Below are 27,957 nucleotides of genomic sequence, written 5' to 3' on the forward strand. Positions count from 1 at the left end.
TAGCTCCTCAACTGTTGATATTAGAAGATATTCATCTGGACATTACTAATCCTAGCCACTATTTTGAATCATACTATTTCCCATTACTAAGCTCAAAAGCTTGCACAATGTTTTGTGTCTATTTGGTTGGTCCTAATAAAAGGCATTACACTGATTTTGTTCGTTTTTGGATTTTGTGTGGATCACTATGGCTCTGTACTACTTTTACAACTACACTGTAGTCAGAGATTGTGTGAGATATATTAAGAGTTAACAGAATTCAGGTCATGCTGACCATAGAAAACTTGCTAATTTTTTGTGATCTTTTGGATGGTAATTATAAAAATAATGTAACACTATTCCTGAAGTCTATTTTAGGAAACAGCACATTTATCTGTCCCCTCCCCCCATCTCCCCACAAACTTTTAAACTAGTAGATCTTTAAATGGGACCCCGCTTATGAGGATTATTTATCTTCCAACCTCTAGATTATCTACCCAGAATTATTTCCATTGACTCTTTAAATAGTATGTTACACAAAATTGATGTCCATGGGTTTTTTTTCCTATTCTCTTCCTTTCAAAGAATATGCAGCTAGGGAACAATCTGATTAATTCCTGGTTTTTCTAGTCTCAAAAATGAGAGTAGCAATTTTGTTCCTTTTCTGTCCCAGTAATCTTGGTGTATCTTGAGTTCTATATTATGCTTAATACTGCTGTATCCAGTTTTGTCTGCAACATTCCATTTTAGGGACTGGGAGAAGGATCTCAGCAGGCAACGTGGTTTTGAAAGGTCATCATCTACACACGATAGCCTGCTACACAAATGCATATGCACAGCACCAAATGCTGGCCTGTGCACAGGAATGAATCCAGATCAAGTCGTACACACCGAATGGGCATACAGCTCTATATTGACTGTTCTCCAATGGAAGCTGTCCACACATCTGGAGAAAATTCTTGCACAGAATACTTAAGAATACATTCACAAACCTTTTCACAAGGAAGACAGATAGACCTATCTTATCTGAAACCCTTATTTGTGACCACCCCACTTGTATTGTTTATAAATGTGTTAAAATAAAAAATATTAAAAAGAAACACAATAATCTTGATGGGATGGCTTTCTGTTCTCCATTCTTTGCTATTCAAGATAAAAGAACATATATTACTGTCTATGTTGACTTAAATTCTGATCATGGATCGTAACAATAAACTGTACTTGATTAAAAAGCTTTATCTTATATACTAATAGCCAAGTGACCCTGATCTTTGGGTACTTATATCTGGAGACAGGAGCCATGAATGGACAAGACAGATCTTCCTACATACCTTAAAAATACCCCAGGTTTGCAGAAAAATCTGAAATCTAAAAGAAAAAACCCCTCCAACTATTTCCTTAAAGTTATGAGAGAACTTCATGTTATCGATACCAATATATATACAGAAATATTTTATTTGCTTGCTGTTAATACTAATTTTCGCTTATCCAACTATATTGCAAAAGTTCTGCTCGTCTCATATTCAGTAATAAAGGTAGTTTTTCCTACATTTATCTTATAGCTTGCTACTGCTGAATATGAATCAATATGCTTTTCATCCCATTCCTTCACAGCTGTCTCTCACGCACCTCTCCTCCACACCCAAAAGCCAAACCATCCCGTTTTGGAGGTCTTTCATTCATAGGGTTGCCATAGGTTGGAGACGACTTGATGGCACATCACACACACACACACACACACACAAGCTTTTCATCAAGCCTGTACTTTCTGATGGTAAATTAAGAAATCGCTGTGAGAATACTTTTTGACATAGTGCAGCAGAGTGCCAGCCCACCAACTCCTTAGCATGTCTGCATTTAGTCATGGATCTAACGGAGAAAATGGTTGCTCTGCTCTGCTGAGGCCTCTCACCTCCCTAAACCTCATCCTCCCCAGGGTCTACCACCTAAATCTCCAGGAATTTCCCAACCTGGAGCTGGCGACCCCTAGGCCTAACCTACACATGCAGCAGAGTGAAACAGTAAGGAGGCAGCACTAAGAGTTGTACCACCAGACTGCAGGGGAAGGAATGGGATCGTTTCCCACACTTCCCTCGTTAATGAAATCCTGCCGTCAAGCCATAGCTGACTTATGGCCACCCCTAGTGGGGTTTTCCTGGCAAGAGACTAAGGGAGGTGGTTTTCCATTGCCTCCCTCTGCAACCCAGGTCTTCCTTGGAGGTCTCCCATCCAATTACTAACCAAGACCGACCATGCTTAGTTTCTGAGAACTGACAAGGGTATTCTGGGTCATCCCTGTAAAAAGAGCACCCTCTTTTGAAAGCTCTTGAGGCACTAGGCCAAGGCATTTTAAGGAAACTTTTAAAGGTGTTTTTCTGATCCGCTTCTAGCCAAAGACCCATCTTATTTGTATTGTATCTTATTTGTCGTTTAGGCTGCTGGATGTCGTTCTATGTTTTTCGTCTTTGGCTTGTTCTAGTCCTGACAGATTCTTCATTCTGCGTATTGCCTTGGCGAGCCACCTCCAGCAGATCATCATATGAATTTCCTAAAGAATAAACGGCAAGCCAACGCTGAATGCCAACGGCTGGGGCGGCCCCATTTCCTCAGGGGAGGCTCGTCCGTTTAGCTTCTAAATAGGGACAGAATGAAAAGGGTGACTCCTGTGGGGCTTACTTCTGAGTAAACGTGTTTGGACTGCTCTCCACACACCACCCCCCACGCCCTGCGACGCTGGCAGGGTGGCCGCCGCCGCCTCCCTCAGCGCCCCCGGCCCGAGGCCGCCCAGGGCTTCCCGCTCCGGCCTCACTTTCCATTTCCCTCAAACGCGCGCCGTTGGAGAACCGAAAGCAGAGCGCGAGCCGCACTCGCGCATGCGCCCCATTCCTTCACAGCCGTCTCTCACGCGCCTCTCCTCCGCACCCAAAAGCCAAATCATCCCGACCAATCAGCGAGAAAGAAAGGGGAAAAAAAGGACTGAGGCGTCTGCTCCTGTGACGTCAACTCCTCTCCACTCCCTCCTCTTTTTTTCTTTTTTGTCCCTTTGGGGGACTCGCGCGTACCAGAGGGAGGAGAAGAGCCGCCTCGTTGCGTCACCGGCTCTCTTTCGCCTCCCCCCGCCCCTCCTGCTCGCCGTCCAATGGACGTCCGCACCGATTCCTCCGCCCACTGACCTCACCTCCCGCCCCACCCCTCCGCCCAATCACGAGGCGGGAAGGAGACAGCCCTCCGTGACGTTGCGGCCCCGCCCCTGAGGCACTTGGCAGCAGCGGGCAACTGAGGGGAGAACAGAGTAGGAGAAGGCGAAGCCACCGGCGGCGTCTCGTTCTCTGCTCCTCGCGGCGGCCGGTGCTCGCGCCCTCCTCTCTCTCCGCCCCCTCGCAGGAGCCATGGAAAGCGCGGCGGCAGCGGCGGAGTTCAACATCCTCCTGGCGACCGACTCCTACAAGGTTGGGGGGTGAAGCCTGAGGGGAGGCGGGCGGGAAGGCGGGTAGGCAGGCGCGCGGCCCGAGCCCCCGGCATCTGAGGCGTGCGCCCCCCCCCCCCCGGCCGCACTGCCCTCTGCCCTTTCCCCGCCATCCCCTCACGCTTCACCCCCCTGCCTGGCGCTCGGGGCTACGTGTGCGACGGCTCGCAGGCCATGCCCGCCTTCGGGGACCTGCCCGGAGAGGGGGCCGGGGAAGGCCCGCTCGCCCTGGGCCGCCTGTGCCCCTGAGGAGAGCCCGGGCGCTCCCCGAGCTTCTGCCGCGGCGCATCTATTTTTAAATGGGGATGGGGGGGGGATCCCGGAGGCGCGCCGCGCTCTTTTGTGTCGCCTCTGCTGCAGGGCTGCGATCCTGGTCACGCTTTTTTACTGGGGGAGCAAATCTTTTGGGGGACTGGAGGGATGGGGCGGAAAAGGGATCCCTTCCCCGTGAACCGTGGTGCGAGTCTCGGGAAAGGAAGGTCGCTCAGAAGGGGGGGTTAAGAGAATCTGCCCCTCGCCGTGGATGGAGGTTTCGGGAGGGGCTACGGGGGGGGGATGGTGGAGAAAGCTCAGAGGAGAGTGAAAAGGGATCCCTTGCCCTTTTCTGGGGCCTGATTCCCCCCCCCCCATCCATTTCTCTCCTATGAGCTTGGCTGGGTATGAAAATGGAAATTCGGGTTTTCACGTGCCCATGTGCTGCCAGAGGTGAAGAATGGGCAAAGAGATCTTATGGACCAAAGGCGGTGCGCTCATGCTGGGAGGTTTCCAGTAAGGAAAAAAAGAGGGGGGGGGGGAATGAGCGATATAGAAAGTGAAACCTGTGGCCGGGAGGAGCTGGCTCAGCACCGCAGCCTGTATGGACTTTTGTGTTCTTTTTTCTAACTCTTTCGGCCTGAGGATTTGGGTGTGTGTGTGTGAAATCGTGATTAGTTCACCTAATAGGTTAACGCATGTGTCCTTTAGCTGACAAATGGTCAGAAAAGAGAATGGAAAGATTCTTTGTAGGTAAATTCCTGAACAGTGCAATCCTAAGAAGCGTTACTCCAGTCTAAGCCTATTGAAATCAGTGGTCTTAGACTGGAGTAACTCTCTTAGGATTGCACCCTAAAACTTCTTTGACCTCAAATTGTACCAGATCTCTAACTGGTAAAGATTGTACTATTCCCAAAGCGACTATGGTTTGGAATTTTTGTCCTTATAGTAGATTCTGTCTGACGCTCTGTAGAAAGCGCATTAGTGCACTTTTAAAAACTTCTTGATGGTGCTAACGTTTATTTATTTGGTGCATTATTATCCCACACTCCAGGGAGCTCAAGGCAGACTGTGTCTCCCCCCCCCCACAACTACTCTGTGAGGTAGAGTAGGTTGAGAGACAGGGACTGGCTCCAAGGTCACCCAGTACATTTTGTGGCAAGCAGGGATTTGAACCTTGGTCCTGGTCAGTGCTTACCCACTTGTTTGCACTGCCTAGGGAACAGTATTTCTTAGCGGTTGCAGGTGCTGCTGAACTTGAACAGCTGACTTGGCTCTTTTTAAAACCATGGTTTGCCACAATGTGGAGCGTTAAAGAAATGAATTTTTATATCAATGAGATTAAACTGGAGATAAAACTCCTCCCCTGTTAAATTTTAATGGCAGAGGATTGTTGTTACTATCTTTTAGTGTATAATTTATTAAAACCTTAATTCAGTGTTTAAATTGTTGTATTATAATTATAGCAATTTGCTCTAGTAGTCTCCAAAGTTTAATTCCCTTACACAATTGTTGGTGTTGCAAGGCTTGAAACCTGAAATGTAAGTGGATCTGAGGGTTATGAAACAGAAAACCTTTCTAATGGCAACAAGATCAAACTGTTTAAGTCAGTTACAGGACTCCTGTGGGTTATTGATTATGAAAGAATTTAAGCATGTTGTTTCACTGGTTGCAAAAGGAATGCAGAGGGGAAACCTGAGTTTGAACGAAACTTCATCCAAAGTACCATACTGTTTTACAGGGCTTTTTTTCTGGGAAAAGAGGTGGTGGAACTCTGTGGGTTGCCCAGAGGGCAATCTAAACTCCCCTCTGCCTGGAGATCAGGGGGCGGGGCCACCAGCCATGTGACCATTTTCAAGAGGTTCCGGAACTCTGTTCCACCGCGTTCCCCCTGAAAAAAAGCCCTGCTGTTTTATAGATAATGAAACTTCCACTTGAACTTTGCTACTCAAATCCAAGGTCCCAAGTGCCGTTTCTTGTTGCAGTAATTTGCTTGTAGCACTAGGTCGTACAAGTATTATGCTAAACCTTTAGGTCCAGTCCAGCCAGAGATTAGTACTTTTATATCGTATTCATTTCAGTAGGGGAGAGTTAAGCGTATGGATTGTGCTTTATGTTATAGTTAAAATTTGCACAGTTTTGTGCTCGGAAAATACAGCTTTTTTACAATAAAGTCAAGAAATCTTTATGAAAACGTATTGTTAGCGAGTCTTGATTTTTAAAGCTGTGTATGAATTCTTGCTTCTACACCTAAAGAACATCCATATTGGATACATATTCATATTAAACTGTTTCTTGTTTGCCTATATATATTTTGTGAACCTCCTGTTAAGTAATGTAAGGGGTGTCACTTCTTTGCCTGAGATTGTTCTGTAATCTAATAATCAATAAAAAGTGAGAGTTGATATGATGTAGTCTCTAAAGGAAGGGTTAGGGTGCCACTGCTTCCCTACAAAGCTTACTGAGTGACCCACTGGAAGCCACCATCTCTCAGCCTATTCTTTTTCTCAGGTGGCTTTTGAAGGGCTGCTCTCCCTGCTTTGAGCTTCTTGAAGGAATTGCAGGATACAGATCAAGCCAGATCATCCTAACAAACACATGGGAGCAATTTAATTTGATATTGGTTTCTTAAACTTTTGAGCAATATCCAATTTGACAGGAGTAAAATTGGTTTACTGAAGGAAAAAAGCCTTAAACTTGTGTAATAGTATCATAAGATTACAAACAAAATATAGATATACACATAACATCTGGCATCATTTTGTAATGCACTTTTGTATCAAAATGAGCTGGCCTGCAGTACTTGTATAGTGCCAGCATTGTTCACAATATTTAACACAGCATGCCCTCCCAACACTTCATACTTGAAAATAGAACAGTCTGGTTTAACACCTCCGTTCTTTCACCTGATCCGCATCGTCAGAATTCATTGCTGAGGGGTGTTCCCCACCTATGTGTGTTGCATTCATTTACACTACAATTGTTTATCCTATACTGGCGTCTGATCATGTGTGTGTGTTTTAACTTAATTTTTAATCTCACAATGTTATAATAGAACAGGTCCATTTTGCAATTGATTAGTCAAATATAGTTGAATCATTACCAATTTGGCGTGGACGCAGGGCACATGAACACTCTTTATTCCATTATGGTGTTACTTGTTCTCAAGAGCAGCTTGCCTTCTGTCTGTGCAGTAGTCAGTAACAAACACAGCAGGCAAAGTTTTTCCTACTGGTCACCTCCTATGACTGCAGGCATTTCCAAATAGGAACACCCATGCAAATTCATTAAACTAGAAATTAAAAAATTAATCTCACTGTTACGCAGTACATTACCTAACTGTTTTTGCAATTAGCTTATGTACAAAACCTGTCAGTAACTTACTTGCTAATAAAGTTAATTTTGTTTTTGACCAGGTATTTTTTACGAGTCCAGTGGCTAATCTTAGCTGAAACTCATTCAACATTTTCTCTGTGAAGAGGTGATTGTGGATGGGGATTTAAAAAGAAGCAGCACCCTAGCATTTTTGGTGTCTGCATTTTCTCATGCAGGTGTACTGGTCAAGATGCACCCTCCAACACACACAAATTAATATCTAGGGGGCTGAAATTTGGCATGAACATGCATGCTCTCTAATAATTTTAAAAGGCATCCCCAATCTCTTCCCAAAAGGTAAAATAAGGTCAGTTTTTTAAAAATCATGTACTAGCAAGCAGGGATGACTAAACTGTCACCATTAAGTAAAAATGGAAGATCCATGCCTCAAAGAGCTTACTGTCTAGATTTCAAATACTGGAGAAGCAACTGTTGAAGATAATGGTAATAAGGTGAATACCTGCAAATACAATTCAGCTACATGTCTTGTCTAAGAAATTAAGTTAAAGGCTTCAGTGACGTTTCAGAATTCGAATACAGAAGTGATGTCGCACATTTGCTCTAGACTTGTAGAAGAAGCCTGTATGTGTAATACAGATTGTGACTGTGAGTCCAGATCTTTTTGACCACACAGAGTGCTTTACATCCTAAACTCTTGTACCCTTAAACCAGGGTTCTCCAACATGGTGCCTACCAGTACTTCCCTTGTTGCTTACTGAGCTTTTCAGAAAGTAGGTGGAGCCTGCTATTTAAAGAGGGCAGGGCCGCCCTCTTTCAAATGAAAGTTTTCCACTGTAGGATCAGGACAACTGGTAAATATCTGGGCTTTCCTTAGCCAGTATATGGATCTGTTCCCCCTTCAGGTTTTACTTCCTCCCAGGAGGTTCAAGGAGGGAGGTGTTCCATTTGGCTTCACCTCTTGAGCCAGCCAGTTTGGCTTTGCCATTGTCACCTGTGGCAGGTCTTTTGAGGTGACGCTCATGACCCTCTCTCAGAATTCCAGAAGGGTTTGCATGCTCAAAAAGGCTGGGATCCCTTGCCCTAAACCTTCTTTCTCTGATTCACTCAGCAGTTCAAAACCTATTTTTTAAAAAAATTGCCATCAGATTGTACATTTTAGGGAGCCAACCCATCCAGTTCTTAGCATGCCGTATAAGAAACAAGATAATATCAGGGGAAAGGTTTGATAGTACAGCTAAAGCAGTCTTGCATGGAGGAAGAGTGGGACAATTCAATCTCTGATAAAAAGAAAATTAGGCACTTACATGGAATTTAAAATATATAAAGCAGAAAGTTTCTAAAAATAGCAAGTAATACAGTGGGAGGGGGTAGAAATACAAACATTCTTACTTGAACTAGTGGTAGAGTGCCCTCAAGTCATAGCTGACGTATGGGGACCCCTGGTGGAGTTTTCATGACAAGAGACTAAGAGAAGTGGTTTGCCATTGCCTGCCTCTGCAACCCTGGTCTTCGTTGGAGGTCTGCCATCCAATTACTAACCAATAACTGATCAAGACCGACCCTGCTTTGCTTCTGAGATCACGCTCACTTAGGCTGTCCAGGCCAGGGCACATGAACTTGTACCAGCCTGGATTCTGACATTTTCATGCACTGTAGTCTTTCTTTGTTTGAATCATCTTCCAAAAAGAAAGTTGGTGTGAGTCTTTAAACTTTTTAACCACCTTTTCCCTACAAACAAAAGTGCCTAAACTATTTAAGCTTTCTGATTATTTGAAAGTTCATAGTGAGGATTGACTGCCAGGCATGTCTTATTAGCCATGAAAGCTGTGGCATGGGGTATATGCAAAAGAATATAAATTTAAAGCAAGCACCTCTGAATAACCAGGACCATCAGTTTGATATAGACAGACTGTTCGATAATTCACGCCCATCTAGATAGGGGCTTTACTGAAAAACATTCCAACAATTATGAAAACACCAAAGCAAGAAAAGAATTGGTGTCTTTGCCCTAAGGTGCTAAGCCAGAGTTTACATGTACTCAGTATTTTTTTTTTAATGAGGGGAAGATGGGAAAAGTGTTGGCCTCTAGTTAGATCATCTTGACTGATTTAAATGATAACCTGTAAAGGCACCTGCTCTGTTGGTTGGAACGGGCGGGAGGGACCGCTGGGAATGCAGCTGTTAAAAGGCACCACGTCAATGAATAGCCAGTGCAATTCACTCAGAATAATCAATATGTTTAATTCTGAACCTGACCACTGCAGGGATTGATAGAGCCAGCAAATGGAGCCTAGTTCAGGGGAGAGACATTTAAGACTGAGAACCCCCCAAAAATCTTAATCCAACCACATGGCATGTAGCATGCATCACATTTAGGATTAGCATTTGTGTGATTTAGTATTAATGATTTGGCGGAGTATATTGGAATGTGAACAGAAGAAAATTTTAAAACTTCCTATTGAATCAGTTTTGTCATATGCACCATCCCTTAATATTTTTACATTGAATCAATCATTCCACATTTGGCAGTGGAAATAGTATTTAGTTGACAGAACTGGCTACAGATTTGCACAGTTGTGTCTGTTGTGAAATGGCTTTTATATGGCAGAGTACTTGCTTAACTTTAAATATTTAGTTATGTGTCTAGCCCTGAGATGCTATATGTTGCAGTGCATAGTTCATTTGAGTTCATGTTGAAGACTGTAAGCCCCTGAGGTTATAAAGCCTCATAATTTTTTGAATCTTATTTGCTATTTTTTAAAAACCATTTGATGTTGAAATAAAGTTTTTAAAATAAGCATAGCATATGATGAAATGGAGTCAAAAGGAAATTGCTGCTAGACTCAGGCCATTAGTGTGAGACTTCAATGGCATGATTTCAAGTATGATTCTAATTTGAAATTTGATATGAAGCAAAGATTTTATCACATGGTCATTTAAAGTATTGAAGAAATTATTCCTTCAAGCCTTGATACGGAACAGAGACTAGTTTGTCCTTTCTGGGCTAGATGGTATTGATTTTGCATGTGGAGTAAAAGTGTATATTTTTGGCACTTACTGTGTTTACTCATAAATGGTGATTCAGCACCTCATAAGGTAGATTTTAGTGCAGAGATCTGGGGTTAGAATGAAAGTCTGATCTTGACCCTGGAATCAATTCAAATCCTCTTTTTAAAGAGGATTCTAGCTTTGCCTCATGGCACTTTAGTGACTTCAGTGCAGGCTGAGGGTTATCAACTATCAGAGCCCATTTGCCCTTGGCATTTCGATTCTGGAGAAGGCAAAGGAATCTATTGCTAGTCTGCTCTTAAGGCAAAGCATTCAGACACTGTTTGCTCCACTGGCTTTAACAATATCCTCCATCGTTATTCCCTAGTGGATGACTTTTGAGGTGTCCCATATATTGAGACTGGATCTTAAATTCCTTAGTGAAATCTTTTAAAACTTTGATTCTTCCCCTCCTTCTTTCTGACTGGATCCACATCTCTCTTACAGAATAGAACAGTTTCCCCAGGCAGCTAAGAAAATCAGAGCTCAAGTCGTGTTTAATGGTTTAAAGGAATGAGCCCTAAATGTGGTCAAGAAGTGGGCATATATGCCCGTATGTGGTGGGATTGTAATGTGGTCAAGGAATATTGGCAAAAGATTATAAGGGTTATGTCTGGTTTATTTCAAGTTAATATAGAGGTTAATAGGGATCTGCTTATCTCTGGAATATTGGGAAATAGATGGAAATAAGCAAGATCTATATAAAATTATGATTTTAGCCGGAATGGCTGTAATAGCATTGGGATGGAAGGACAAGCATAAATGGGCAATGGAAAAATGGAACAATTATGTCTTTGAACGTGTACAATCGGATATATTTGTACAGATAACTGCTGATGAGATATGGGAGGATAGGAGTCAAAAGATTGCAAGTAAATGGTCGTGTTATAGGCACTGGGTGGAAAGGGGGGAAGCCAACCCAAGCATTCAAGCCCAATTGAAGAATCTGTGCACTTGGCTAAAGATATGAAGATATAGTGGGGGGTGGGAGGGAAGGGGTAAAAATAGATGTATACGGTTCAATGTATGATTATGTATATATGTTATAATAATAAAAATTTTAAAAAAATGGTTGAGGCTCCTTTGCCTATGTATAACAAAGATGGTCATGTGTTTTAATATATCTTTAAGTATTTTTAGCATAGTTTTATTATTTGGTGTTTATGTTTTGCTTATGTATCTTATTTGCTTAATTGTGACGGCCTTTGGCTGCATGCAATAAATATTTTGGTTCTAAGATAGATTTTAGTCAGAGGTCTGTGTTGCAAATACTACCATTGTATATGACTGAAGTACACCATAATTTAGTGTGTCCATCCTATTAATCAGTTTTTACCCTGCCTTTGGCTCTGATCCAGACCCACAGCAGTACTTACAAGAAAAGAGACAAAATGTACCAGTACCACCATTAGAATCGCTGCCTGCGCCAGGGTTTCTGGCACCTGCAGCAACCCCCCCCCCCCGCGTGCATGTGCAGCGCGCGCCACGGACTGCGCGATGATGTCATCGCGCAGCGCAAGCTGGGGGCATTTGCTGGAGGATGGTTGGGGTGGCGGGCAGCTGCTCCATGCTCCACACGCTGTCCTGGCAGCGGCTCGTGGCTGCTGCGCCCAGCTGAGGGCATGTGGCGGCAGCGGCACAGGGCTGGCTGGCTGCAGCAGCTGCGGGCCAGCCACGCCAGCTCTGCGGCGCGCGCTTCTGCCCCCGACACCCCTCTCCAGTGCCCTCGCTCCCTGAGGCCACCGCCTACCTGGCCTCAATGGGCGCGCCGGCCCTGATTAGAATGCTTTATTTATCCAATGTTATATATGCACATTACCATATACTTCAAGATCAATGTTTAGGATTTTTCATCCTAAAATATTGATTGAAAAAAATGGTGGTTTTTTTTTACCCTTATCAAACATTCCCTTGCAGTGTTGGAAACCAAAACACTATAGCATTAGAGAGAAACTAACCAGTTTAATCTGTTGCCCAAGCTAAGAAAAATGTAAGTACACACAAGTGGTGGAAGGGAAATTTGATTTTTTAAAATCTTTTAATCTACAGCTTTAGTGTAAGGGAAAAGGTGAATATTTTTGTCTTGAAAGTTTCAGAAGTACTATTATTAAAATGAGCTGGGAACTATTTCCTTTGATACCATCATCAAACTGATGCTTTGTGTGCAAAATTAGCCCATTTTGGGCGGTTTTCTTAAAAATTTATTTTAGATAATGTGCCAGTGGAAAGATGTGTGTTCAGATTACTGACAGAAATATGTGGTCAAGCTGTCAACCAAAACATGTTGGTTTTCTTAAGCTTGGTTTTTGGTAGCAATCCCTGTAATCTTACGTTTCTTAAACACTGCATGGTCATGAAGGGGGGGTGGGGAATTCTGCCGGCTGCTACAGCAAAGCCCATATCAGGGAGTAAAATTTATTGCCTTTGTCACTTTTGTCCTACTGTTCACATGTTGCTCTTCACTGTAACTTTGCAATTTAATATTGCCTGGAAGAACATGATGGACTGGAGAAGTTTTAAAAGGAACTTGCTACTGGGAAAAGGAAAGCTTTTTAGATTTCCAATATAAATATTGCTGTCTTCGGCAATGATGGCCCTGATCAGACATATTCACACCAAAATAATTAATTCAAGCAATGCATGTGCTTCTGATAAGGCCAACAAAAACTGCAGATTCAGAAACAATAGCTTCACCTCTGCAGGCATACTGTTCTGTTGCAGCTGTTACTGGATCTGACGGCTACTAAGTGAGAATTGACCAAACCTGTCACTCTGTTTTTTTCTAAACCCTGGTCACTTTTACTCTACTCTGTTGTGGGAAAAAATATTGTAAAAGTTGTAGGAAAGAGGAGCATGTGGAGAAAAAATCCAGAGGCCTGTTGCTGGAAATGAGAGGGGGAGGTGCTTTGGTTGGACTCGCATGTCCTGTGTGCCGCTAGCCAAAGAGATAGAGTGATAAAACAATCCTTGTTCCAAATCCAGCAAAGGTCAGGGCTGCTTTGAGCTTGCCCAGCTGAGATAGAGTCTGAAGAATGAAACTGATCCTTCCTTGATATATATGTGACAAACTACTCTAGCCTATTTTGGATAATTTTTCCTGTATGTGTTAAAATGTTTTAAATCTTACTGAAGTTTTTCTTACTGTAGGTGACACATTATAAGCAATATCCACCCAATACAAGCAAAGTTTATTCCTACTTTGAGTGTCGTGAAAAGAAGACAGAGAACTCCAAATTCAGGAAGATGAAATATGAGGAAACTGTTTTTTATGGATTGCAATACATTCTTCACAAATACTTAAAAGGTATTTCATTCTAGATTTTTAACCAGCTTTTGAACATAAATCACTATAAATTCTGCAATTTTTCTGAATCATTTACAGTTCAAACAGCTTTTTAAACATATTGAATCTCTGAATTCAGTGTAAAACAGAAAATTCACAAATGGTAATACTTTGTAACTTGCACGTTAAATGCTTCTTTATGCCTAAGATCTATGTCTGAAGTCATAGGGACTGCCATATGTTGAAATGTCTATCTTCCCTCATAGTGTCTGGCAGTAGCTCTTCCCAAGATTTTGGGCACCATTATTTCCCGCCCCGTTTGTAATGGACCTTAATTGAATATCGCAGCATTCAGCTGTAGTTTCTATATGTGAATATTGGAAAGCTGTTGAGAATGAAGGAATAAATTGCAAAATAAAAATGAGGGCAGTGATGCTGTTTTCTGTGGGGGCTTGAAGGAAAGTTTTATGTTCAGTACTAACTGTGTATAATCTTTTTGAGTACAGATGCAACAGCTTAAATATGAATGTCATATTAAATTTGAATGTTACGAGGTTTTTCTAGAAAAATATGAATTGGAAAATGTGCCAATGCCTATCTGATTTAGCATATTTATTTGACATATTTAGTACAGAATGTTTAAGAGGTATAGTTAGAGCAGTCTCCCAGTGGAACAGGTTTCCTCAGGAGGTAGTGGGTTCTCCTTCTTTGGAGGTTTGTAAGCAGAGGCTAGATGGCCATCTGACAGCAATGCTTATTCTGTGAACCTGGGCAGATCATGAGGGGGAGGGCAGAATGGGTTACATCAGTGCCTAGTTCTCGTGGGCTTTCTTACATGCCCAGGGTAGGTTTGATTGCCACCTTGGGGTCATGTAGCAATTTTCCACAGGCCAGTTTGGCTAGGGATCCTGGAGATGTTTTGCTATCTTCTGGGCATGGAGTAGGGGTCACTGGGGCAGTTGGCGGGGGGGGGGGTAGTTCCTGCATTGTGCAAGTAGTTGGACTAGATGACCCTAGAGGTCTCTTCCAACCGTACGATTCTATGATTAAAAAAAACCTTGTGCCATTCCTCGGGGTTTCCTGTTCCTAAGAAGCAGCATTTTGTGAAGGCCAGTGGACTAGTGTGGGAGGAGGAAGGCGGGAAAGGCGGGATTGTACTGTTGGAAAACTTAGTCTGGATCCACCCCACTGACATTGAAATCAGTTGGCTTAGACTTGGAAAGGACTGTGGCTCAATGGGAAAGCCTCTGCTGTGCATGCATAAGGTCCCAGGTTCAATCTCCGGCACCTCCAGTTAAAGAATCAGGTGGTAAGATCTCTGCCTGAGAACCTGGTTAGCTGCTGCCAGTCTGAGTAGACCTTGATGTACCAGTGGTCCCGTTCAGTATAAGGCAGCTTCATGTATGACTGCAATAACTCTTCAAAGGATTGGGTTCTAGTTTTACCGCCCCCCCCCCCCCGAACTGTACATATGCCATGGATATGTCCACTCATCTGTTTCACAGAACTTAATTCTTTTCCATGGAAGTCCCTGAGATACCTCATTTTCACTCCCTTTGCATGGCATCACTTGAGTTATGTTTTAGTTATGTTTTAGTTACATTTCAGATTGGAGATTATAATATCCCTTGCAGCATGTGAAAAGGGGATATATAAACAAGCAGTTTAGCTCTGATTTGGCCTGCACAGCCAACCAGGTGAATTCATAACTTGATTTCTATTTGGATTATATTCTGTATTTGTGGTTGTATGCTCCCGCTCCAGTTTACAAATCAGTAAACCATATGCGTACTCTTTCATACAATTCTTAAATATAATCACCTGAAAAAATTAAGTAAGCCTGCTTAGTATTAGCCGTGGCATACATTAATTCTTATTGTTTTTATGAAACAATGAATCTTTAGAAATAGAAATCTTTCCCCTAATACTATCTATTTTAGGCATGAGAGATCAAGTAGCTGATTTGTGCCATGCTTTCCCTTTGCTGGAAGGAACTTAGTTACCATTTCAGCTTGTGCATCTATTTGTCCAAAGCAAGCAAACCCACAGCCACAGTGCATAATTTGCTTTATGTGTAATTATAAATTTGAGCTATGTATAATTAAGGAAGCTGTCCCATGTACTCTGTATATCCAGGAAAATATGAGAGCATAGAGTTCATGACGGAGGTCACAGGGAGAAGTGTGTAGGTCTTTTTAGTGACCTCTGTAGCTATAGTGTTAAGTAACTTCCTGTGATTTATGCAACCTCAGCTAGTGTGAGCAACCTGAGATCGGTATCTCAGTGTGTTTCAGACCCTGCATGCGATATTGACTGCCACTTTCATGATTTATACTAATCTGAGGGAAACCACCAGAGCTCACCTTTTTCCTGTTAACTATAAAATGGAGGTAACCCAGAGTAAAAGCATCGGATTTAGCATTCAACAACTGTAACTGTCATTGGGTTACATGTTATGGATAACATGCCAAGGATGACTTCCCATTGCAAACCATTATGTATTCATGAATAATGTTTAAGCATATTTACTAGTTCTGTGACTTATTCTGTGGCCAAATTATCTATTCAATTTAATTGTCTATTCAAATTGTGAATTCAATTTAAACCAATGGGAACCATTTCCAAGATACGAATGCTTAGGATCAGCATGCATGCAGTCCAGTTATATACACATTTACATGTAAGTTCTACTGAGTATGTGGGATACATTCCCAAGTAAGTATGCATATATTTGCAGTGCAAATTGTTTATTATACCAGAGAGAATTTCTCTAGCTGTGGTCAAGAAATCAAAATCTTTGCATAATGTGCTCAGCTTCGAGACTATATAATACATCCATAAAGCAACACATGATTATATCCAACCAACTTTTGGTTGGCATATTCCAATGGTTGGGACTTGTTTGTCATAGTATTTAAACTGCTTTTGATCACAGGCAAAGTGGTAACCAAAGAAAAAATTCAGGAAGCCAAAGAGGTATACAAGGAACATTTTCAAGATGATGTCTTCAATGAAACGGGGTGGAACTACATTCTTGAGGTAAAAAGAAATTTACAGATCAATCCCAAGAAGAGTTACTCCAGGCTAAGCCCGTTGAAGTCAGCAGGCTTAGACTGGAGTAACTGCTTAGAATTGCACGTTTAGTCTAGGGGGGAAATACTGCATTTGTTTTTCTGCGTATGGCTAATCAAATGAAAGTTTGTCTTGCTTTAGCTCTGGGACTGTGCTTCACAGATGTTTAGCTTCTTGAGTTGAGTGTCACAGGGCTAGCAGCTGTCATTCTCATTGTTTAGACATTTCAGAGCAAAGCATCTTTTTTAAATGCCAAGTAGGGCTTTCCAAGTAATGGGGATTTTCTGCTGGTATGGCATGCTAAAATGCATGGGAGCTCAGCTGGATGGGCACATTTCCATATAGACTAGCAATTGATGATGATTTTGAAGGAGCTTTACAGCTTTTATTTCACAAGTATAAACTTCTTGGTATAAGAAACGCAGTTGTCTCAAAATATACTGCTTAAAGTCAGAGTGACTTGATTTTCTGAACAAATCAAGGTGTACACTGAGAAGTCAGAGATCTACTTGCATGTTTTAGCATCTGTCCATGCTTTCTGAAGGAAGTTTACTTCCCAGCACTACTCTAATGGCCTGACAAAAATCATTATTTTGCATCATACACAATAATTGCCTGTATTGTACTTGCAAGAAGAGAAGGTGAGGACTTAATTGCATGCTGGACGTAGCCTTTCTTTGACTCAAGTTACACCTTTTTGTAAGTGTTATCGCTTAAGAAGAATTACTGTCAAATGAAAGCAGTCATTGATATTAAAGCTTGTTCTTCATCCACAATGATAAATAGTGGTATTTAAGCCTACTTTTCTAAACCTCTATGTTTGCTATTTTATATAACAGAAGTATGAAGGGTGTCTTCCAATAGAAGTAAAGGCTGTCCCTGAGGGCTCTGTCATTCCCAGAGGAAACGTACTCTTCACTGTTGAAAACACCGACCCAGACTGTTTTTGGCTCACAAACTGGATTGAGGTAAGTTGTGAAAAACTGTCCCTGATCAACCAGGTTGGCAGTCATTTTCGATGAGCCCTGGTTCCTGTTTGAGGCCAGGCCATGTGCGGCTCAAAAGAGGGAGCAGCAGCCCAGAATTGACCATTACTGTCAGGATGCATGCCTGATTAATTCATACCCTTTGCTGAAAGGCTACTAACCCTTTAGGTACTCGGCCTGGTCCAGGAAATCCATTACTGACTTGAAGCCCATAGGACGTGATTCCTTCCACCTGACAAGGCCCTTTCTTTTGTTTTGTTTTTTAATATCCCCCACCACCTTGTTCTTCTCCTCCTGTGTTATATGAACACATAAATAACTAAGCTTCAAAACCTTTCTCAGTTTTGTTTTTCCTATCAGCTTTAATTCTAGGCTGGTAAGATGGATTTCAGTGGCAACTTTTGCAAGTAGGCCAGAAAAACGTTCATTCTGGCGCCTGGGATTGTTTTCTTCCATGCCTAGGTCTCAGTCCTGTTAAGCAATTCCCATTCACTTGCAACACGCATTTCTCCCAGTTCTAGAACCGTGAGGGGTATCTTGTTCACAGAATGGCTTCTTTTTTTCTAGACTATTCTAGTTCAGTCATGGTATCCGATCACTGTCGCCACAAACTCCAGAGAACAAAAGAAGATCTTGGCAAAATACCTGCTAGAAACCTCTGGCACTTTAGAAGGGCTGGAGTACAAATTGCATGACTTCGGCTACAGAGGGGTCTCTTCGCAAGAGGTAATACTGGTTTGTCATTATATTGAAGTCTTGAACCGAGCAAGTCTTGTTTAGATGTTTGGGTCATGAAGTGAAACTTCCCTGGGTAGCTGTGTTTGGTGCCAGTTTCATGTAAAATTTCATATAAAATTCATCTGATCTTCTTAAATCTTGAACACTTTGAATATTTAGCACCAAGTATCATGTTTTCTTTTCTCTTGGAGTCTAAACTCTGCAGTAAAAGAAGTATGGCACTTCATATCTTATTTATATTATGAGACTGGCTGTAAAATTAGAGTATTAATTAGTCTGGAGTTGCTATGCATTCAGCTACTCTTCTAGGAATTGCTATTTAGGTTAAAGCGTGCCTGTAATCCAGACTCATGTCTTGTTCTCAGACAGCAGGAATAGGAGCATCTGCACATTTGGTGAACTTTAAAGGAACTGATACAGTCGCAGGAATTGCTTTAATTAAGAAATATTATGGAACAAAAGACCCCGTGCCAGGCCATTCTATCCCAGCTGCTGAACACAGGTATCTCTCCTTGACACTTTGAATGTTAAGCCCCTGTTCTTCCTTTGGTTGCACTCAAATGTAAATCTAGATTGGCGGAAGAGCAGCCCTTACTGTGAATTTTTTTAAAAAAAAAATTGAATTCATGTAAAATTGCGGTTAAACCATTCGTTTGCATGTCTGATTCTAGACAATGACAGTGGTTAGTCATCACAAACTCTGCTGGTTTCCCATGATAAACGTGTAACTTGGCTGAAGTTAGTCCTTAAAGTGTTACCTAAACAGTTGCAAGATTCCAAATAAGAAACTGGATGTCAGATTTGGTGGGCTTGTTATGCGCCATATCTTTATGCATCCAGGTCATATTGTATGTTAAAGTCTTAGTAATAACTACGTAATGAATTATAGTTGGTCAGCAGTGGTTTGTCAGGAGTTGAGTATCTTGTCAACATATTGAGCTCTTACTTCATGAAGTGCTGCTTTTACAATAGTAAATAGTTCTAGGTATAGCAGTTACAAGCCTGCGTGTCTGCGGTGCGCAACAGAATGTTTGGCATGTAGGGGGGAAATGCAATAATAGGAATAATGTTCCATTCAGTTGATATTTTTTCAGTCAGTTATATTCATAACAAAAACATGCTGAGCAGCTGCTTAAGAATACCGTACACCATAGGGTTGGGATACTGCAATCCGTCAGTGGAAAGCTCAGATATTCCATATATTTCATACGTTCCCCTCCCTGCCCCAGTAGTCCCATCCGACTACACCAATGTTGATTTCCAGGGTTGTGAGACCTGCATGCCGCTGAGAAAGGAGGTAGGGAGTGATTTTTTTTTTTGTTCCTAAGTGCAGCCCACCCCGACCATGTGGCTCTCAGATTGCGTGTATCCTATGACGCCAGAATCCACTGGGAATGGGGGGGCGGGGTAAAGGAAAGATTCACTATCCTTGTGCCGGTGGATTGGTGGATCCAATCTTCTGTCTCTTTGGACTGCAATCAATAGGTGTACTTATTGGGTGAAAGCTCTGTCCGTATCTCCAGTACATGTGTTGCTTGCTATAATTCTGCATGACTCTATATTGTCGATTCTTTTTTACACCATCTCAGGAATGTTAGCAGTTGTGCTACTTTTCTTACCACCCAGCTTTCTGGGAGAGCGTCCCTTGATTTTATATGAGAGGACTCTTCAGTATAACCTGTCTTCCTGACACTAATGTGTGGGTACACAATGTGCTGTCTTCTGAAGCCTAGATAACAGTTGAGATTCTGATCTGAAACTTCTTGCTGCATCCCAGAAGCAAGGGACATAGCAAAACTTCTCAGGACAGGAGTTGGAATGTCAACTTCCAGTAGTTCTTTCAGCTAAGAGGTGACAGTCTGATACCCCAGTGAAATTTCTCTGTTGTGTCATAGACCCTTGCAATCAAAATGCAATCCAACCTCCCGTCCCCAGCCACATGCAATAATGGATTCAAGTAGTACGGAGTGGCCCGCGTAGCTCCAGTCAAGATCCATTATGGCCCACATACAGGGAATTGTGCATCTCTGCTCAAGAGATGAAGGAAATGTAAACTTCGTGTCCCAGACAGGGATCTGATTTCAGTTGGTATCTAAGGAATGTGAGTGGATGTTCCAGGTGTTCAGAGAGAGCCATTCATGTTATTTTTGCTATGCCAAGGCATTTCTTCCTTGAAATTTGGGAATAAATCCCATGGAGCAGAAACCTAATGGCAGAAACCTAATATGAGAGAGAGCAGCATTTTAAGTCTTAACATTTAAAAAGAAGATCACTGATGGGAACATGAACTGTATACACTGCTATAGCTAGTATAAATGAAGAAACAACTGTATTTGTGCTACAGTAAATTCTTTTTACTTAATGCAGCGTAATGTATGTGCTAAAGCAGAATACAACCCAACAAACAAAAGTTCGAGTTACTAAATAGCTGTTGATTTTCCAGTACCATAACAGCTTGGGGAAAAGACCATGAAAAAGATGCTTTTGAGCACATTGTGACCCAGTTTTCTTCAGTGCCTGTATCTGTGGTCAGTGACAGTTACGACATTTACAACGCTTGTGAACAAATATGGGGCGAAGATTTAAGGCATATAATTGTATCAAGAAGTGCAGAAGCTCCACTGATTATTAGGCCAGATTCGGGAAATCCACTTGATACTGTGCTGAAGGTAATGTTTTGTTTTTTAATTAATTAATCCAGGGGTCCCCAACGTTACTGAGCCTGTGGGCAAAATGCAGCAACAAAATGTGATGCCACAGAATGGCTGCAACAGGAGATGGAGCCAGCCACAAAATGGCTGCTACAGCTTATCTCCAGTCACATGGAAGATTCTTGTGCTGTGGAAGCAGCTTCTGCCAAAGCAATCTTTTTTAAAATCTGCATAGCCAATCATAGAACCGTAGGGTTGGAAGGTACCTCCAGGGTCATCTATTCCAACCCCCTGCACGGTGCAGGAAATTCACAACTCCCCCCCCCCCCGCAAACACACACACACACACACACACCCAGTGACCCCTGCTCCATGCCCAGAAGATGGCAAAATACCATCAGGATCTCTAGCCAACTGGCCTGGGGAAAATTGCTTCTTGACCACAAAGTGGTGATTGGCATTACCCTGGGCGTGTAAGAAGGGGCCACGAGAACTAAGTACTGATGTAACCCTTCCTGCCTTCCCTTTCGTGATCTGCCTAGGTTCACAGAATCAAATCTCCAGTGCTCAATCAGAAGTCCTGCTGGGGAGAAGCCCCACCTGGCCCCACCCACTTTCTAAATACACTTGGAGGGCTCAAAGAAAGATGTCAGTGGACACAATTGTGCCCATGGGCACTACATTGGGGACCCCTGACTTAATCATTTTATAAGGTAATTGGAAAACTCTGTTTTTTTAAAAACAAAAATTAACAGTGTTTCAGCGCTCTACTTACTGGATGGCAATGGATAGTCCTCACTAATACTGTTGTACCTACTTTCTTGTCATCATAACCCTTTTTCCTATCCCTACTGGTAGCTACTCAGCTAATTAAAAAATGAGGTAACTGAGAACTCATCCCTGCCGTCCTAGGTTCATTGAGAAACGAATGGCCTCTCCCGTAAATGGCTAGCACAAATGGAGGGATTATCCCAGGGAGAGTCAAAATTATTACACACAAATTTATACTTGAAATATTATTTACTATATATCTTATTCATTGTCCGATCACATATATGCCTCCTTTGCATATATAGCCTCTCTGCTTTGCTAATAAAAGTTAATGATTTCAATTTACCTGCATGGTAGAGTGCTTGATAAACAATTGTAAACGTTTTATCTGCAACTACTTAAAAAAACAAATATGAATTTCACTGGTTTGTTTGAATTGGTAGTGATTATGGTTGGGGTGGTGCCTCCTTTGGAATAATCCTACTTCAGAACTGGGCAAAGCCTTCAGGCAGACGGAAGCCATTCTGTAAATAAATCACACAGGAAGTACCAAATGAGGGGAATGTACCAGTTGCTTTACTGTATAGATAGCAACATGCTTTGTAGAATTTAGATTTTAAAAGCCATTTTATATAGTTTTTTTTAATTTTAAATGTTTTATGTCCTACTTTTCCACAATAGTTCATGTTAATTAAAAAAAATTGATAAATTGCTGAGAGGATTAATGATAAAATGCTGAGAGGATTAATGTGTAACACAACAAGAACACTGAAACTAAAGGACAGGTCCTCCCTTCATTTAACCAATGACCCTTTAAGACAGATCAGCCTTATAGGGGCATCTAAAGACCAAGAAGAAATGGTAATGACTCCCTCTAGAGAGTTCTTTCCGTAAAACATAGATGAGAATCACCCCAGAAGCCTTTTTCTGATAGGCCTTTCTGCCTTGTGCCCTCCCGTTCCTGGTAAAATCCCCAGTCTTGATTTTTTCCTTTCACATCTGAAGAAGTGAGCTTATGACTCACAAAAAACTCATATTGAAATAAATGTTTTAGGCTGTGAGGTGCCGTTGGACCTTCAAATCCAGTTCTTAGCAGTATTGACAAATTAGTTCGTTTTTAATAGTATCGTTGTTTGGTTTTTACTTCCTGCAAAGTGCAGCTCAAATCAATGGTTCAGTTCTTCCGAACTGAAATGAACAACTTTGGCTCAAGCTTCTTTTGTGAATCTTTGGAGATGAGATGCTTAATGAAATAACGGACAGATTTGCTTTGCTTCCTTCAGGTTTTAGAAATTCTAGGAAAGAAGTTCCCTGTTACAGAGAATGAAAAAGGCTATAAAGTATTGCCTCCGTACCTCAGAATTATTCAAGGAGATGGGGTGGATATCAACACATTACAAGAGGTAGGACTTCTCCCCCTTCCCCCCATTCAGATATTTGTATTGTTTTTCCATATAGGATACTAAATATAGCAATGAACTCCCTGTAACCTTCCTACCCACCCTCTGTTAGGCTTGCCAACTCCAGGTTGGGAAATTCCTGGTGATTTGGGGGTGGAGCCTTAGAAGTTTGGGGAGGGGCCTCAACCGGTCTACTAGTATAGAGCTCATCCTCTAAAGCAGTCATTTTCTCCAGGGGAACTGGTATCTGTCATCTGGAAACCAGTTGTAATTCTTGGAGATCGCCAGACCACACCTGGAGGTTAGCAACCCTACCCTTCACCCACCCTCCTCCCCAGCATAGCACATTTGCTTTATTAAGAGATGAGATGGGAGTATAACAGCTGGATCAGTCATATATATCAGTTGATCAATAAGCAGAATATAAGAGAAATTGATAGTGGCAGACGGAATGAGGGTATTGGAAGCCGAATGAATAAATTTCAAGTACATTTATAAAGAACTGGATTTTATTTGAACATTGGAATTCAAGGTTTTTGAATTGTGTTCAGCATTATGAGTCTTTTCACTGATTTGAAAATATTAAAAATGGAGGGAAATAAACCAGATGCTAGAATGGCTGACCTATCCTGTCCTTGGTATCGTTCCTGAATGTTACTGTAAAATACATTTTATTCCAAAACAATGTTAAATTAATCCATATACATATGAAATACGCTTCACCAGTTCACGCTGAAGGTACTGAGCTGGGCTGTGCAGTGACTTAACTAATTGCTTTGATGGTTCACGTACTACACATCTGCTTTAAAGAAACTGAATAAAACAGCTTCAAAACAAATGCAGCAAGGATGTTAATACATAACTGTGAAGATCAGCTAAATGTGACAGGAAACATTTGGGCCACAGGTGGGCTGTAGTCCCAAGTGGTTCCTGTCACATTTAGCTGATCTTCTTAGTTCCAAGAGGACCCCATAAACTCATTACTTGATCCCAAAACAACTGGGAAACCTTGCAGAAGGGACTTATTCATGACTATATTGGATGCTATGTAGTACTGAAAACCATCTAATGACTTCCGTACACTACAGTATATATAGCTTTTTATCATCTGAATACTTCCAAAATTAGTTTACAAGGCGTTCAGTATAAAAATTTTCCCCTCGGCTGTTGGACATTTCCCTAAAGACAGCATGGCACATCTGAAACTGAGTAGGTAATTTAAAAAATAGCTGAGGATTTATTCCCTATTTTTGCTGGAATAAAGTACCGTGCAGGTTAAGCTGTAAAACTGGAGGTATTTAAAAGGTTCCAATGAGCACTACTTCAACTTAACTTTCAATGCAAATTTAAATTTTTTCTCCATTTGCATTATCGTGATACGGACTTGGTTTTAAAATATTGTGCTTGTAGCCTAAGACTCAGGTCACAGAATCTTTTTTAACTTAGAAAGATATTCATATAAAATACAGCAGATTATACATGTAAATATAAAACAAAGAGCAAACTAAAACAAAACGAAAAGGTTCATATAACTGAGAAAATATTACTGTTTAAAATGATTATAAAAGAAAGCTTCTCCGTGGCATGATCAGCTTTTCAGAGTGTATTGGGAATAGAGAGGTTTAGATCTAAAGGTTGTGCTGTGTGAATTTTACTCAAAGAAGCAGCACATCTATATCCCCCAGCGCTCTTCAGGCTGCTCTGATAGATCCTCTGGATCCCAGTTTTTGAAGGGTTCTGCAGATGTCAGGGGGGGAGTCACAGTGCATATATTCTGCATAAACAAAAGCGACATCCTTACACAGCAGGATCTTTTGATCTATGCCATAATGTGAAACAGATCTCTTGGCACTGATTGATGCCACCCAATATAATTTGGATATAATGCTACATAGTTTTTGCAAAGCAGTTCTGTTTTCTTAAGCTTTCCAGCCTTTGACAAGTATGTAAGTTCTAAATTAACATTTCCCCCTTATCCATGAGCAGGCCTAACTATCCTTAAGTACATACTTGCCTGGAGAAATGTAGTGTTTGGCCAGCAAATTACATGTGCAGTTGACAAAAACGCCTGTGTTTGGGTAGAGAAACAGAGTTTGATAAACATTGCAGATTCTCCATGTGAATGAAAATCTAAGGAAGGTTGGAAGAAGAACAACTGCAGAGCCAGTTGGGTGGTGTAAACCAGGATCAATAACATTAAAATACCATAGACCTATTGAGTTCTCTTAATGACAAGATACCACTATCTGACCTTGAACTGAAATAACATGAATACAAACCCTAACTGAAGAGATGGCAAAGTTTGTGTCTTTTGACTGGAAAAAAGATCACGTTGTATTCATCCCTAGAGGGTGCTTCAAAGCCAGAATCATTATGTTTGTAAGATGCCTTATCAGTGCAGCTCTTTCTCTGAATGAAAACTAGCTGGACAGAACTTAATTTTCTTGATGGGCACTGCTTATGGTTATACCAAGTGACCCTTCTGAACTCAGCAAAAATATACCAATGATGCAATTCTTTAGCAATGAATTTCTGTAATTAATTCAGATGACATTATAAAATGGAAATCCAATCAGCCTGCTAAGTATTGATGGTTGTTAAATGGGCTCCATCCCTGTTCTCGTAAGGTATGTTTATTTCTGTAAAAGAACAATGTGCTAACTGCATAATATGGAAAATATCATGCCTGATTTGTACAGCTCTTAAAATACTTGTCACTTTCTTACCAGATCGTGGAGGGAATGAAACAGAAGAGATGGAGTATTGAAAACATAGCTTTTGGGTCTGGTGGAGCTTTACTGCAGAAATTAACTAGAGATCTACTGAACTGTTCCTTCAAGTGCAGTTATGTGGTGACCAATGGTCTTGGGGTATGTTCTGTAAATTAACTTTTACGTGGGCGGGGGTGGGAATCGATCGACTGATTTCACTTTTTATGACAGCTGATTTGGAGGGAGGATTAACTTCACTCACAGCATCTTTTATTTTGAATTTAGGTAAATGTGTTTAAAGATCCTGTAGCCGATCCCAACAAAAGATCAAAGAAAGGCAGATTGTCTTTACACAGGACACCAAATGGAGACTTTGTTACCCTAGAAGAAGGCAAGGAAGATCTTAAATATGGCCAGGTACGTGTGTCTTAAATCCTTGGTTTAAAAGCAGGAAGTCTTCAAAACCTGAGGGAAAAGCTCTCCTTAGCTTGCTGCTATGCTTTAGAGAACTATAAGCACACAGGAGAAACGCTGTATCTAACAATTCAAAAGATTAATCATATTGATTAAAATTCCATGATATTTGGAGCACATGTCCAGTAAACAAAAAGACACAGACATATTTGAAATCATTACACATAGTATAGTCCCAGTTTGGTTAATCAATGAGTTTTCTAAAAACCTTGGATGAACTTTGCTGTCATTTTTGTAGCACTTTATACCAATTGCTTGAAAGTGTTGTAGCGCTCATCTCTACCGGTGCTGCTGTCCTTAGTCCAAATATATGACTGTTTACGCAATCATTTGGAAGTGGGCTAATATACTTCTCAAACTCTGCAATTTGCAATAATCACACTTGCCGTAATTATCTATTGCTCATACTGTAGATTATATGTGCAATATTGTTGCTTCTGCCTCAGCTCAGCATTGTATCAGTACTAAATACTGGATCAGTATTAAATATTTAAGATGTTTTATTGGTTTTAAAGGTATTTGTATTTTATATTATTGTATTAACTGGAATCCGCCCTGATCCTGCTGATGCGGGGAGGGCGGAATACAAACCGAATAAAATAAATAAATAAAATAAATATTACATACAAGGTCTGTAAAATACATGAACTGGTTCTGAGATTAATGTAAAAATATGAGCTTTCATGAGTCAGTTCACTTCTTCAGATATGTTCAGGAAAAGGCAGGCAGAGACAGACAGACACGCTGTAAGGTACTATGTGGCAAAATCTGTGTTTATTCCTGGAGCAGTATGTAGCCTCAACAGTTTAAGAGATGTAATATTTTGCTGAACCTGGAAAAAAATTGTCTTGCAGGATCTTCTTCACACGGTGTTTAGGAATGGAATAGTAACGAAGTCTTACTCATTTGATGAAGTAAGGGAAAATGCCAAGCTGAAGACAAGCGAACTGGAAGTGACGCCTCACTAAAGTTTCATTCCACATTTGTATGTGTGTAACAATTATGTATTTCACAGCTAATAATTTCTTGTACAGATCTCTGTGTTTGTGTTCACCACATTATAGCCAAATTATTTGTTGGTTTATGGACATCACTGCCCTATTTTTTTTCTTGCCAATCTTTAGAGAAGATGGAATTGGGAAAATACTTGCAGTGTAAAAACTTGTTCCGTGCGCTTTTAGGGGCCTTTTGCCAGTAGTGATTCAATCTGGTATTGATCTCCTCACAAACGACAGAGCTGAGACTTTTTATATATATATATAGTAGGATACCACAAAACAGATTTGCATAAAAAGTATCATTGCTTTATGTTTATATTTAACTTGTATTTTTGTACAAACAAGATTGTGTAAAATATATTTAAAGTTTCAATAATTACGTCTTTCCAACTTTTCATGATTTTTAAGAGCACAGACTTTCAAGGAAATACTTGGGGGTGGGGAATTCATTGCCTTTTTGTCCATTGATCAGCAAATAAAACATGGCCTTAAAAAGTTTTATTGTGACAACTGTACTATTTGAACACTTAATCAGGATTCATAGCTCCCTCGGGATCCCACAGTAGTACAGATCTCACTCTTCGTTATAGTTTTATGTATGTCAGTCAACAACTACATCTGTGTGCTCAGTAGAACGGTTGAAGTTCTATAAATACCTTGCTTGATGGTGAGCGATGTAAATAGAATGCCAAACATGGAAGAACTTTTTACTACAACAGAGATTGCCAAGCGCACCTCCGTGTGTTAATAATAGTGAAGCTGCAGTCCTCTGCATGGTTACCTGGGAGTAAG

The 27,957-nt window shown here is 41.2% G+C and overlaps 1 protein-coding gene across 2 annotated transcripts; it reads left to right on the forward strand.

Moving 5' to 3' along the window:
- Positions 1-3,251: 3,251 nt before the first annotated feature.
- Positions 3,252-27,663, forward strand: NAMPT (nicotinamide phosphoribosyltransferase). 2 transcript variants are annotated; one of them, XM_054988082.1, is made up of 11 exons: positions 3,252-3,428; positions 13,229-13,385; positions 16,300-16,403; positions 17,276-17,404; positions 17,990-18,148; positions 18,526-18,662; positions 20,604-20,829; positions 22,866-22,985; positions 25,712-25,852; positions 25,979-26,110; positions 27,022-27,663. In XM_054988082.1, exons 1-11 carry the CDS (start codon positions 3,369-3,371, stop codon positions 27,133-27,135), a joined length of 1,479 nt encoding a protein of 492 aa, XP_054844057.1. In that variant the 5' UTR covers positions 3,252-3,368; the 3' UTR covers positions 27,136-27,663. The 2 variants fall into 2 exon arrangements, with proteins under 2 accessions (XP_054844057.1, XP_054844058.1); XM_054988083.1 differs by lacking the exon at positions 3,252-3,428 and adding an exon at positions 7,160-7,178.
- The last annotated feature ends 294 nt before the right edge of the window (positions 27,664-27,957 follow it).

Source organism: Eublepharis macularius, chromosome 9 (genome assembly GCF_028583425.1).
Source record: "Eublepharis macularius isolate TG4126 chromosome 9, MPM_Emac_v1.0, whole genome shotgun sequence".
In the NCBI taxonomy this organism is placed as follows: domain Eukaryota; kingdom Metazoa; phylum Chordata; class Lepidosauria; order Squamata; family Eublepharidae; genus Eublepharis; species Eublepharis macularius.